The following is a 14,239-nucleotide window of genomic DNA, read 5'->3' as shown; positions in this document are numbered from 1 at the left end:
GCGTGCTCGGTGCTTCCGTGACCTGGCAGAGCAACTTATTTTGCTCAGGGCCCCTTCTTACGCCATTGTCAGCGAAGGGCCCATCCCCTCCGTTGCTTCACTCTCTCTGGGACAAATGGGGTCACTTTCCTTGCCCCATGTGTCTTTTGTGCTCACGTTCTCATTCAGAAAGTTCGCCTAACAAACATATTTCTTTTCACAAAAGTATTGCGGTTTTATATATTTACAAACAACTTTAGTCCTCTGCTGGGGACCCTCTTTACATTGCTCTGAACTTTAGTACATTCACTTGTAAAACTTTTTTAACATTCTTACGTTCCAAGGTCTCGCTATTAGCTTTCCTTCCAAAGTTTGAAGCTTATAGGTTCTGACCCTCCTTCCTCCATCACGGTGTATGACCCTTCCTAGTTTGGACCCAATTTCCCGTCTTTTTCCTCCTTAGTGCTTGGCGTCACCCGGCGGAGCACCAATTCCCCCAACTTAAATTTCCGCGGTCTGACCTACTTGTTGTATTACCTCTGTAACCTTCAATGATACTCTTCCAAACGGATGCGGGCTGCATCTCTTCTCTCTTTTGCCAAGTTCAAATCTCCAGCCAAAATGCGCCAATTTGATCCTTCTTCCACTGCTTTGGTTTTCCTGGTAGTCGCCACCAGTTCTGCGGGAATCACGGCCTCGACGCCGTATACTAGGGCGAACGGGGTCTCTTTGGTGGTGGTCCGCAGAGTGGTTCTATAAGCCCAAAGAACATGATTCAACTCGTCAGCCCATGCGCCCTTCTTGTCTTCCAATTTTCTTTTCAGATTGTTTAATATCGTCTTGTTGGAAGATTCTGCCTGCCCGTTGCCCTCTGGGTTATAGGGAGCCGAAAACCCTTGTTTCACTTTGTAGGCTTCGAGGAATGCCGCCACCCTAGCTCCTATGAACTGTGTCCCATTGTCTGCAATGAAGGCATATGGTAGTCCAAACCGACATATGATGTTCTCCCCCAAAAACTTAATCACCTGAGTCTCTTTTATCTGCTGCAATGGGACGACTTCTATCCATTTTGTGAAGTAGTCCGTGGCTGCCAACATATACCTTCTTTTTCCGCTAGCCATGGGTAATAGCCCGACGATATCCAATGCCCACATGGCAAAGGGCCAAGGGCTAGAGACGTTATGCAGGGGCTCCGCAGGTGCAAATATCTACTGTGCAAATCTTTGATACTTGTCACACCTTTTGGCAAATTTGACCGCATCCCGTTTCATATGAGGCCAGAAATAACCCTGCGTCAGTAACCGACGTGCCGTTGTCCTCCCTGCGGAGTGGCTCCCACAATTCCCTTCGTGTAATTCTGCCAGTACTTCTGATGATAATCGCGGCCCCAAGCATTTCAGTAGCGGTCCATTGAAGTTCTTCCTATACAGTTCCCCTTCCATCAACACATACCTCTGAGTCACCTGCTCCAACCTCCTTTTCTTGTTCCTATCAGTCACTTGCCCTCCTTCTAGATAGCGCTTGATGGGCTCCATCCACCCCCCTTCTTTTGCAACATGGCACACCTCCATTATTTCCTCTGTGCTTGGCCTCTCCAGTCTTCCTACTTTTATAGTTCTTTCCTCGGCCCTCGGCATGGCGGCGGCCACATATGCCAGAGCGTCCTTATGCCTATTCTCCTCGCTCCCTAGGTGTACAAACTGGAGCTTTGTAAATTTGCTAGCTCTTTGATGCACCACCTGCAAGTATTTGGCTATTCTTTGACACTGGGCCGCGAAACCCCCATTTGCCTGACATAACACTAGATTCGAATTGGAATACATGATCAAGTCTTTCACTCCCAAATCTTCCGCCATTCTTAGTCCTGCTATAACGGCCTCGTACTCTGCTTCGTTGCTGGATGCCGCGAAACCTAGTTTCATGGTCAACTCGATCCTATTATTATCCGGAGTAACCAACACCACCCCTATGCCGCTGCATGCATCTGTAGCTGACCCATCCGCAAACACTCTCCACCCATTCCGCTTATCCCAAGGATCTAGTTGATCGGGCACCCCCTCCTTGTCTGACTCCATGACCATCTCCTCTCCCCACGTCGGGTCCTCTGCTGGGAATTCTGCCAAGAACTCAGCGACGGCCTGAGCTTTCTCCTCTGTTCTTATCTGATATTGTATCTCGTAGGAGCTAAGCATCACTGCCCATTTCAACATTCGACCCGACTTCTCAGCCCTTAACGCTTGCTTAAGCGGCAGATTGGTCACCACCACTATCGAGTGTGACTCAAAGTACGGTTTCAACTTCATGGTGGAGAAGATCAAGACCAGGGCATATTTCTCCATTCTGCTATACCGCGTCTTGGCGTCCAACAATGTCTTGCTTTGGAAATACACCGGCCTCTCCACTCTGTCCTCTAGCCTGACCATAACGGAACTAACCGCATACTCGGTGGCCCCTAGGTACAGATACAATTTCTCCCCCTGCTCTGGCTGCGACAGCAATGGAGCTTTGCCCAAATACCTCTTCAGCTCTTGAAATGCCTCCTCGCATTCCGGGGTCCACACAAAGTCCGGAGTACTTCTCAACAACCGATACAACGGTCTACAGTACATTTGTTTGATAATTTGGAAATGAATCTATTCAATGCCGTGACTCTCCCAGCGAGGCGCTGCACCTCTGTGACGTTCTGCAGCGACGGCATCTCTACCAATGCTCTTATCTGTTCTGGATTAACTTCTATCCTTTATGATTTACGATGTAGCCTAAGAACTTCCTGGTGGTCACCCCAAAAGTGCATTTATCTAGATTCAGCTTCAGATTGTGTTTTCGCAAAATCTCGAACGTTTCCTTCAATCCATCTAAATGTTCTCTCTCCGACATGCTCTTTTCCACCATCTAAATGTATATTTCCATCCCCCTCCTGATCTTGGTCTCGAACATTTTCTCCCCCAACCGCTGAAACATGGCCCCAGCATTTTTCAGCCCAAAAGGCATCCTCGTGTAGCAATATGTGCCGCCTTCTACTACAAATGTTGTTTTCTCCTGATCTGGCCCATACATTGCGGCCTGATTGTATCCCATCGATGTATCGATGAACGAAAATATTTCGAATCCTGCTGTCCTATCCACCAACTCATCCACCCGCGGCATGGGGTAACTGTCCTTCGGGCACTCGGCATTCACGTCTGTGAAATCTACGCACATCCGTACCTTGCCATTCTTTTTAGGTACCGCCACCACATTGGATAACCAATCCGTGAACTCTACTTCTCGTATTATTCCGGCTCCTTTTAACTGCGCGACTTCCTCGCGAATGCTTGCTGCATACTCCGGCCTAATACTCCTCATCTTTTGCCTTACTGGCTTTGCCTCCTTTCTCATGTGTAACCGATGACAGGAGAACTCCGGGTCCAACCCAGTAACCTCCTCAATGGTCCATGCAAACACGTCCTGGTTTTCTGACAAGAACTGAATCAAATCTCTTTTCCACTCATTCGTCAAGCGGGACCCTATCACTGTAAACCTCTCTTCCTCCCCTCCTATATTCACCACTTCAATCTCATCCAAAGTCTTCGGATCTGTTGCCGCGTCCCCCTTCTCCTCCACCGCGGCGCATTGTAATTGCTATGCCTGCCTCTTCCTTGGATTTGAGTTTTCCTCGTTCGGCCCTCGGATCAACCGCTTAACTGTACCCCTATGATTGTTCTTGTCTGTCACTTGATCTCCCCACACTTCATACATACCAGAGGGAGCGGGAAACCGTATCACTTGATAGTAAGTTGATGGGACGACCTTCATCTCATGAATCCACCGCCTCCCTAGAATTGCATTGTATTGGGATGACGAGTCCACCACCATGAACCGCGCAAACACAGTCACGGGACCTGTGGTCAATGGTAATAAGAGCTCTCCCATTGGCTCAGTCATACTCCCATTGAACCCGTATAAGTTAGTCCGCGGAGGCCTTAACTATCTATGATCGATCCCCATTTCTTCCAACGCCCCTTTGAACAACAAATCCACGGTGCTGCCGCAATACACTAATACCCTTTTCACCATATAATTGCCCATTGCCACCGTGATGACCACTGCGTCTTCATGGGAGAATCCACTGCCCGCAGATTCACGCTACTAAAAACTATCCTATCCCTGTCCTCCGCTTTCCCCACTCTTGCTCGCGATCTATCGGTCCCCTCATTAACCTGCTGGATGCTCGCAGTTCTTCGCACTTTGTCTCTATGAGCGTTATGGCTTAATACTTCTCCACTGAAGATCACGTTAATAGTTCCTAAGATACGATCTTGTCGCGGTATAACCTCCTCGTTCTGTCCTCCCCTTATAAACTCCCTCATCTTTCCTTTTTCCACCAAACGCTGAACCATCCACTTTAGTACGTAGCAGTCATCGGTCTCATGATTATGTATTTGATGGTAAGCGTAGAAAGGTTTACCAGGTATTTCTCCGGGTGTGTTCTGCGGCCCTTCATATCCCTGCATGTTCTTTATCAGCGGTAGTATTTCACTCAGGGATCTATTTAGGGGTGTAACTTCCACCTCGCGGTATGGCTTTCTCTCTCTGTTCTCCCTTCTAATCCCTTCTCGGCTTCTTTCGGCCCGCGCCGTGTATCCGCGGTATCCACCCCTTTCCTTCTCAGACACACTCGCCTTCCTTGTTTCCCTATCTTTCTTCGTGGATAGCACCGCCTTCCCAGATCTCTTGGACTCCTTCTGCATACTGTCCTCATATCAGATATACTTTTCTACCCGCGGATACAGATCATGCAATGTTGCAATCTCATTCTTTGCTACCGACTGGTGTACTCCTGTCCCTGGCCACAGCCCCCTTTCAAATGCAATCACCGTGGTCCTTTCATCCAGGTTTTTGACTTTCAATGTCTCAGCTTTGAACTGACACAAATATTCCCTTACTGACTCTGTGGATCTTTATCGCAAGTTGAATAATGCCGCAGTATCCACCACCCGCTTTTTCTGACGAATGAAGTGATCTACAAATGCCTGTTCCAATTCTTGAAAGCTTCTTATACTCCCAGATGGTAGTCGATAATACCAATCCAATGCCCCCCCTTTAAGGCTAGCAGGGAACATCATACATCGCAAACCGTCATATCTAGATTCTTGCCAGAGTGACATTTGCTGCCGGAAGTGGAGGATGTGATCCGCCGGATCACCCTTTCCATCATACCTTTCGAATCTAGGTTGGTTGAAACACGTTGGGACTTTTGAAGCCCAAATGCCATCTGCCAATGGGTTGCGACTCAGCCCAGCCATCACCTGACTAGCTGCTCCCCCGCGACCCTTCGTCTGCTGTCGATTAGCTTCCCTATCGTTGTTTATCATTTCTTGCACCTACTCCACTGTCAACCCGGTTACTAGATTTTCCATGAGATTCGGCTCATTATTCTCTTCCTTTTCCGCATCCTCACTCGCCTCTTCTTCTTCCCTTTCCATTTCCCTTCTTAATTCGTCATTCTCCTCTCTTAGCCTCCCTATCTCTTCTCTCATAAGCCGCATCTCTTCCACTTCCTGTTCCTATCTTCTATCTCCTTCTTCCCCAACCACTACCTCGGGCATCGGTTCCTGTACAGCCATTTTCTTCGGTCTCCCTACTTGTTTCTTAGGTGCCATCTCTTTCTTGCTCGCGTTTTCCCTACAGACAGCGCCAAATGTAAGAACCAGAAAAACTCTTATAGTCTAAAGTAACCCAATCACTTCTCTACAACACCCTCTCTTTCTTTCTCTCTCTCTCTCTCTCTCTCTCTCTCTCTCTCTCTCTCTCTCTCTCTCTCTCTCTCTCTCTCTCTCTCTCTCTCTCTCTCTCTCTTTTCCTTTTTTCTCTCCTCAGAGCGCCCCCTTTTTCTCTCTTCTTCTTTCCTTTTTATACCCCTTCACCCTCAATCTGGGCCATCCAGCTAGCCCTTCATCTGACGGCCTCCTGTCAGTCGTACCCCGGCTACGCCCGCCCTAGGGTTCCGCGGACCGATTCCCCTGCCCCTCAGCCTACCTGTTTATCTTGCCTCCCTCCCACTTTGACCCAGTCCTCTATTATAAAATGGGCCACTACAGTTTACATTTTGAGGATAGTACCATGGATTTTGTATTATAATGTACTGTCCTATGAATTTGGCATTCATGTCTTTCTATCTATTTTTATGCACCGTTATCAAAATTTTAATAAGGTTTCATGTGTCACACTACATGGAAGGAGTAAATAGCATTATCAGTCATCCTGGCTTCCTTATATGTCATTTCAAATGAACACAATATTGTTTGTAGCATCACCTGTAAAACAACTTGTGGTATACATACTAGCAGAACCAAATGGTGTAACTTTTCACCGGTTGCTGAATTCTTTTCTGCACATGATTGGATCCACAATAGTCATGCAAGGTCATTTTTGTAGGAACCGTTATTTTTAGAATCAATATTTCTACAAACCGCGAGAACCACGCGCAGCGGAATCAATGGGGTTCTCACGATTTTGAATAGAAAACATACCTTTGAATCTGATTTAGATACCTCTAAGAATCCAAGCTTTATCAAATCCGAAATCAACCTCTTGATCTTCTGTTGTATTCCTTTAGAATAGATTGGACGTTGTGTGGACAACGATCTACCAACCCCTTTCTTTCTCTCAAGATCAGAAACGAATTCAAATCTACTTTTCTTGCCTCTTTTTCAGAACCAGTGAATAGTGAATTTTGGCCAGAGAGAAAGAGTATTCTATTTATAGGCTACAACAGGGACCATGAGGAGAAATTAGGGTTGGGCCTCCTGACGGGCTTGGGCTTTCCATGTTCGCCCCGAACACACGGCTCAAGTCCGTCAACAAATGGCTTATTCCACTAAAGGCCATTGTTGCACTACTGCCCTAATCCCAAATTACATGTCAGCGTTTATGGGCTCCATATTATATGCTCGTTGATCTCCCCGTGTTTAAGATATCGAATGTCCGTTGATTAAGTCAAGTTACTGACAACTACATTAATCAACTTCTTATGTCCTTGAGTAGTACCACTCAACCTCATTGTCATGTCGGAATAAATCCACTTGCAGGGTTTACATGACAATCTTTTTGAGCTCCTCAAGGGGACATCATCAACCCGATTTCTTGCGGGACACATATTCCTTCTATAATCAACAGCACACCTTACATACAATGTCATTACCCAATCCATCGAGTTTGTTGATTCACCAATGAATCTCACTCATTGATGATTTAAAGTAATGTACAATGCACGTAAGTGCCCGTTATTATATCCGGATCAGGAGGACAATCATCCATAATAACAGAGGCGTTTGTTCTCTTATATAGTCAGTATAAGGAGAAACAACCTTACTTGGTCCTGTTTAATACACACAAAGTGTACTAGTGTAATCCTATAGTCAAGATAGACTAATACCAGATTATACTACAACCGTACCAATAGTTTGTCCAAATCCATCTAGGTTGTGAACGATTACTTATACTTTATAAGGTACTAATGATATGATCTTTTGTGTGTCCACACCATATCATCTACAACATAAAGTATTAGACACATGCATATAACTAATAACATATATAATATGCATAACATTTGCCCATATGATTCTCATTCAAAATATAAAGAATTAGAGTTAATATAAAAATAATGCTTTTAGTATATAACCCTATCAATTTTTTCTCCATTCCCATACTAACATGCATGTGACCTACTAACACTAAGAGTTTTTTGGTTAATCAATTGGAATGGGTAGTCAATCAGTCCTGTCATACTAAGAGTTGTTAATTAGTATGAGTGAATTGGCTTGCTGTTTCGACCCCCACTTACGTGGCAAACGTCCATTAGTATGTCCATTAGTAGGGGTCTCCACTTTATTCGTTTAATCGACAAGGCTAAGGCCCGATTTGCAATATCATGGATCAATGTACATGCCTATTAACTCATGTGCCTAAGGCTGAACCTTAACCACATGGCTTGCCATTAACGTACATTAATTTATGTCCAGATTCGTTTCTTATCAAGGAGAAAATTATCAGTTGAGAATTAAATTAAATTACAATTACTTGAGCTACAAGAATACTTGCATTGAGCTATAAGAAGTCTCTACACTACGTCATAATAGCCTATTTAAGACGGCTTATATCTGTCGAGATTGCTCAATATCGATGGCTACTGACTGTCTCATAGGCTGTCGTAAAAAATGGTGTCGATTTTGCTCTCGACGGTTAGTAGCTGTCTAATATTTAAATTAAAAAGACAGCTAGAAGCTGTCGATAAATGTGTTTCGGGGACGGTTAAAGGCCATCGTTTAGTGATTAAAACAATAGTTTCAAGCTGTCTAGTGCTATGTCCAGGTCCATCAAATGTGTTTCAATTTCTTATTATTGACGGTTCATGCATATAGAAAATATATCCAGACCACATGCAGCTTTAATATGATTGGGTACCAACATAATTTAAATTTAAACTGCACTACAATTAAGAAACCATAAGAAAACTGAACTACAAAACATCTTTATATCATTCCAAAGAGATCTCCATTCCAAAATGTATACACTGAAGTATACCATATACAATAACCCTGCAAGTCTGACATATATAGTACCAAAGTATTTGAACTCTTGTTACAAGACAAGCATTCAACTGCAAAGAACCAAAATAATACACCATGTACTTGGATTTACAAGGCACGCCAAAAGAAGATACATTCTTATCGATTCAAATCATTTCTATCTCCATGATAATATATGTGTTTCATCAATGAAAAATCACGTAATTTTTTGGCCAAGTAATGATGTCACCAAGCACAATATCTCCAAGTCTTCCATCTCCTTCATACAACGGTGCAAAATCATCAAGTATCTCATCGATTCAGACATTATACGAACTTGGAGGTGTCGTTAAGTAGGTGCAGACTTCTCCAATTGCAACAACAATCTTTGTTAAGAAACTCTTGAAATGACAAGTTGTAGATTGAGGTCGGATATCGTGTGAATCATCACGAACTGGTGATTGTTGTATTTCCTAAGAAAAAACAATGAAATTAATGGAGCGTTACTCTTTAAATAGCTTACTGAACACAAGAACCAAAAGCACCCAAGTTTGTTTTTCCTAAAATTCTTCGAACAAATAAAATTGAACACATGTAGCAATAGGACCAAAAAGAAAAAAACAACATAGCAAATAGGACCTGGACAGAAAACCTAAAAGAACACTAGATATGAATACTTGAATGTAGTTGTTTCGTTATCACAATGTGCACATTTGATAATATATTAACCATTGAACCAGATTTAACATAAGCTATAAACTTCGGTTCCATGTAGGATTGTTGCAAGTGTTTTAGGTATACTTCCAAGACACTGCTCAGCCTTTATGGTGAATAGATATCCACTGGTCAATATAGACTCCTTGAATCAGAAAAACACTCTGTAATGATCATACCCTTGGGTACACTAGAAAATTTGTCAGAGTGAACACTGTACTAGCCTACTAGGTATTTTCAAATGTCGTCAATATTAGGAATGATCATAGTTATACACCACAAGCTATGTTTCATGAATTTCCAAGTAACAAAATTTACAACTCAATTCTCATCAAAGAAATTAGAAATATAAGAAAAGGGGTCACCATTACCTCACTGTAAACTATTAGGAAATTGGTAAACCAATACTTATTCAAAATCCCTCAATACAGTTAGTCATGCATGTGAGGGATACACCCATGTCATAGAAATAGAGATAATCTATAACTTGTAAGAAAAATGAATGAGTACGCAGGTAGTATCTCATCACACTTCAAATTTCTCAAGCTTATATTTTGTGGATTCTATAATAACCATGAAATATATGCAAGAGGGATAAAGTTCCAAAGTATGAATATTATGGTTCTTGGCATCCAAAAAGCTTGGCATTGATACCAGGCACAATCATATATGTTCTTTGCCTTCCATCTAACATAATCAGTGTGAGAGAACTTTAATGAAACCCCACTTCCTCACAAGAAAGATCATGATAGACACCAAATCGAAAATATTTGCAACCTTCCATGTATCTATCACTGAGCCAACAACACAAGTGATGAAGGCTGCAAACGTTGGTTTAATGTTTATGCCAGACCACATCCCTAGTCATCTAATTAAGGAGATTGAATGCCTATTCATGCATTGACTAATTCTAAATCGTCGCAATAGGAATGCGTTTATCATCTCCCAAAAATATTGTGAAAAAATAACTTACACGCATGCTATACATACAGAAAATATTCTAAAACTTGCACCGAAAACTCCAAAGATCATGGATATACTAAATATAAGGAGAGTCCCCATATAATCTTACCTCGGCTCTGAAAATTATGGCATATGAGGCTGAACTAAAATCCTTTACAGTGATCTCAGTGGTTTTGGCCCTCACTGTCAGGTCATTTTCAAGTGATGCAACAAATTTACCAAAGAAATCGTAAAGGTTAATACTAATTTTGAGAAATAAAGATGGCACAAAATTGTCCCCATCAATAAGAGGGAGAAAGATGGCTTATATTGATTTTAAACAAGAGGATCCATAGGCCTGTGTGTACAGAAGATACAATAGAGAAGAAGAGAGAGGAAGTATGAATACCTAGAAACTGCTGGGCAATAATGGTGGCAAAGGGTGTCTATTTCCCAAAGAGAACTTCTTGCACCAAGAAGTCATTTAGTTTCATATGGCTACAAAGTCGAAATGGAACTAATTCCAATCCCTAATATAAGCATGCTAAAGGTAAAATCCCAAGCACAGTTAGTAGAGTTATTCCAGACAAACCATTGAGAATTTGCAATAGAGACTTAATCATGGCATTAGATTTTGCAGGATTTGTCTCTTCACAGTTAAACATATCACTGCCTGGCTTTGCAGTTTATATATCTGTGTAGGCATCAGATTCCTTTACACTCTCACTATTTTCATTTTCTCTTCTTGAAGAATCTCCATCCGTCTCATCATTTTGCTGCACACATGTTAATGGTTCTCAAAATAAATATATAATCTAGGAACAAGAGAAAAATACTCTGTAAAGGCTCCATCGATCACTCAAAATCACACACCATTAGAGAAAGTTTTCCCTTTATCCTCTTTCTAATAATTTACTTTACCTTTGTAAACTAGTTGATCACACTTAAAATTATAAAATTCAGCATAGCATAAGAATGTGATTTAATGCCATCACTAGCACAAATACAATGAGATGGGTAATTGATTATTGGGAGACAAACACATCAGAAAGTACAAGATGAGCTCCTTAAAAATTTAACTGGTTTCATATCTCTATTGGTTAAGTATCTTGCTTTTCTTTTCTACGTGTGCAGGCATAAAACATTTTCAAACAAGAGGAGATTTCAAACAAGAATCCAGAAGCTGCATCCCATAAAACATTTTTAATTAGCAAAATTTTTAACAATAACAAAACTATGTGTGTAGGCATCTGACACGGATATGAGGTGTCTAACATTCAGACACTATCAAAACACAAACTACGATACAACATTATCATCCTTTATATCTTTCTAATGCCTACTATGCATGTATTTCTATAATTAGTTCTCTCATGCGTTAAGGTGGGGGCTACTCGAGCACCTCATGTCACTTGATAACATTGCACTACCTTGTAATTCAAATACATAAGACAAGAATAATGCATATGTAAGTGAAATAAGTATATAAAAAGGTGAAAATATATCTAGCTGAGCTGAAAACAGGGTTTGTTTAAAACTAACAGTATTTCAAGAGAAGTACAGGAATGTGTGGGGAATTGGCTTGTCCACCATAACCTTAATTATTTTTTAAAAAACCTAAGAAAATGTCTTTGTAGTTGCTTTCCCCCTTTGCCTCGCCATGCCATTAGATCCATAATGACCGGCGAATTGGAATGTGTACAAATACAACCGGGAGTGCCAGACCAGCCTATTGAAGAAAGATATGAAGCCTACTTAGCCATACCGTAGGGCAGGGAATCTCAAGAACAAAGGATTACCACGGATCTGCCCTTTTTTCGTCTAACCTAGCTGCTATTAGGAAGCTTTCCTAGTAGCTACAAAGTGTTCCCTTTTTGGTTTCTAAATTTCTCCACTCTACAATCACCCTCACAAAGAGAAAAAAACAGAGCGATCTTCTCCATAAACGCGAAACCACTCCTCCCACTGAAGCATAACCGATTTCAGAGCATGTCATCGAATAAAAATAAAAGAACCGGTCAAGCTCAAGCATGAATGATTCCCAAATTATTTTAATAGAGAATATCAAAATTACCTCAAAACCTTTGCTCGGTGTTTTGCCATAAAATAGAAGGTTCTAGTAAAGCATAAAGCTTTTCATAGAAATTGGATATTCTAGACCATGTTGTGACATGAGAATGTAAAGGCTGCTAAGAGCCATGACACTTGTAACACCCCAACGTCATATGATCTTGTTAAGAAGTCACGTTGATATTTCAGATTAAAGTCGGACTTATTTCGGGTTCTAGGGATGCTAGAACATAATATAAATACATCGAAGTGCATATACAATTTTACCATAGCATTATCGGACTTGACAAATGAGGAATAACTGTCTGATGAAGAGTGACAAGAACCTGCATTTAACAAGAGAGGTCAGACAAAATACATTGAATTGAGATATGAGGTATTAATCTGTGTCTGTAGAAGGAGAGGGGGGTGGAGAGAAAAATTATATATAAATAAAATATAATGAATAATAACCATACTCTACATTATATAGCTTTTAGGGAAAAGTGATTGCTCCAAAATATAAAGCAAACACATAAATATAATAAAAAAAATTCATGCATGTTGTCGGTCTAGCTGGTCAGGGGTGAGTTGGTAGTTCACCGCTTGGTAGAAGAGTTGTTATTTTTCTGGATCATGAGTGTTCACTACCTTTATATGATTTTCTTTTCTTTCTTTCTTTTGATACTCAATAAAATATATTTTTGATTGAAAATATATATATTACCTTGAGAACACTAAAATCAAGTAGCAAAAGTTTCTTTAAGTCTTTTGTATAGTAAAGACTTAAAGAAACTTTGGGTTTGAATCAAAAACTTTACTTTGACATTCTGCGAAGTTAAAAATTACCTTTTATATCTTAGTTATCTGATACCATGTGTGAGGGCATGGTCTAGTAGAAAAACAACAATGTCAGATGAAGCTTAAAGCAAGATAATAATCATTCCAATAATATCATTCCAAAGAGATCTCCATTCCAAGTTACATCAAGTAATAATATTTTGTTCATGTACCACATAAAAGAGCAGCAACCAAATCAACATCTAGTTCTTAATTTAAATGTTACAAACAAAGAATAAATAAAGTTAAATTATTTTATACCTAGCCTTAGAGAAGCAGTGAGAAAGATTCAACCTTTCATTGAAGAAACAAATATTAAGCTACAGCACGGAAGCAAACCTCTAAATGAGCAACGGTTTTTTCCTTCCCGGAAAACATACCAGTTGATTCAACTACGTATTCATCTCTAGTCTCAGTCCATGGAATCTCCTTAGGGTTCCTGACCAAATAATAAAATCACTCAACTGCCAACATAAATCCAAAACATCCAACTCACACAGAGAGACGTGTGTGCATTCCTGAAGAAAAACACATGCAGTGGTTTAACTAAGAGTGTAGCTCGCAAAACTCTTCAACAACTACAACACCCCATAACTTAAATTCTTGAATTAATCGAACCCCATTGACAATAAACAAAGAGAAACTTCAGTTTAAGTGAGAGAAACTAATTTCAGCCCCTAAGAGAGAGAAAGAAGTGAGGCACCTTATTTTTTTCTTCGCAAAAAGAAAGAAGTGAGAGAAAGAGATGGTATATGGGTAAAGTGGAGAATTGAAAGGGAAACACAAAATTAGCTCAATTGTTTTGGTGGGAAATGGTTTTAGCCGCTCAAAAGGAGAAAGGGTGGCCTTGACAACGTGCTTAAGGTGGACATAGACAGATGAAGACCGACGAATATACATCGACTAATAATGGATGTCCAATACTAGAAATTAGCCGTGGTTTATTATTACACAGTTAGAAGCCGTCTTATTCTGGGGTGTGATGCCTGTCATAAAACCTTTATTTTTACGTAGTGCTACTCTACACATATAAATAAAAAAACTATTTTTCATAAAGAACTACGTTCTTGAGACTTGATCCCATCGATAATTTGGGTACGTAGGCAACCAAAAGGTACAGTCTCATCATTCACCATCACTTTTTTCACTACTTTTCTACGTTA

At 40.9% G+C, this 14,239-nt stretch overlaps 1 protein-coding gene across 1 annotated transcript; it reads right to left on the bottom strand.

The window, feature by feature from the left end:
- Positions 1-1,187: 1,187 nt before the first annotated feature.
- Positions 1,188-2,588, bottom strand: LOC147518605 (uncharacterized). Its single transcript, XM_086593962.1, has one exon. The coding sequence runs from the start codon at positions 2,586-2,588 to the stop codon at positions 1,188-1,190; it is 1,401 nt and encodes a 466-aa protein (XP_086450088.1).
- Positions 2,589-14,239: the final 11,651 nt, after the last annotated feature.

Source organism: Coptis chinensis, chromosome 2 (assembly GCF_015680905.1).
Source record: "Coptis chinensis isolate HL-2020 chromosome 2, ASM1568090v1, whole genome shotgun sequence".
NCBI classification, from domain to species: domain Eukaryota; kingdom Viridiplantae; phylum Streptophyta; class Magnoliopsida; order Ranunculales; family Ranunculaceae; genus Coptis; species Coptis chinensis.
Note: the sequence above shows the minus strand (reverse complement) of the source record. Positions and strands in the feature narration are given on the sequence as shown.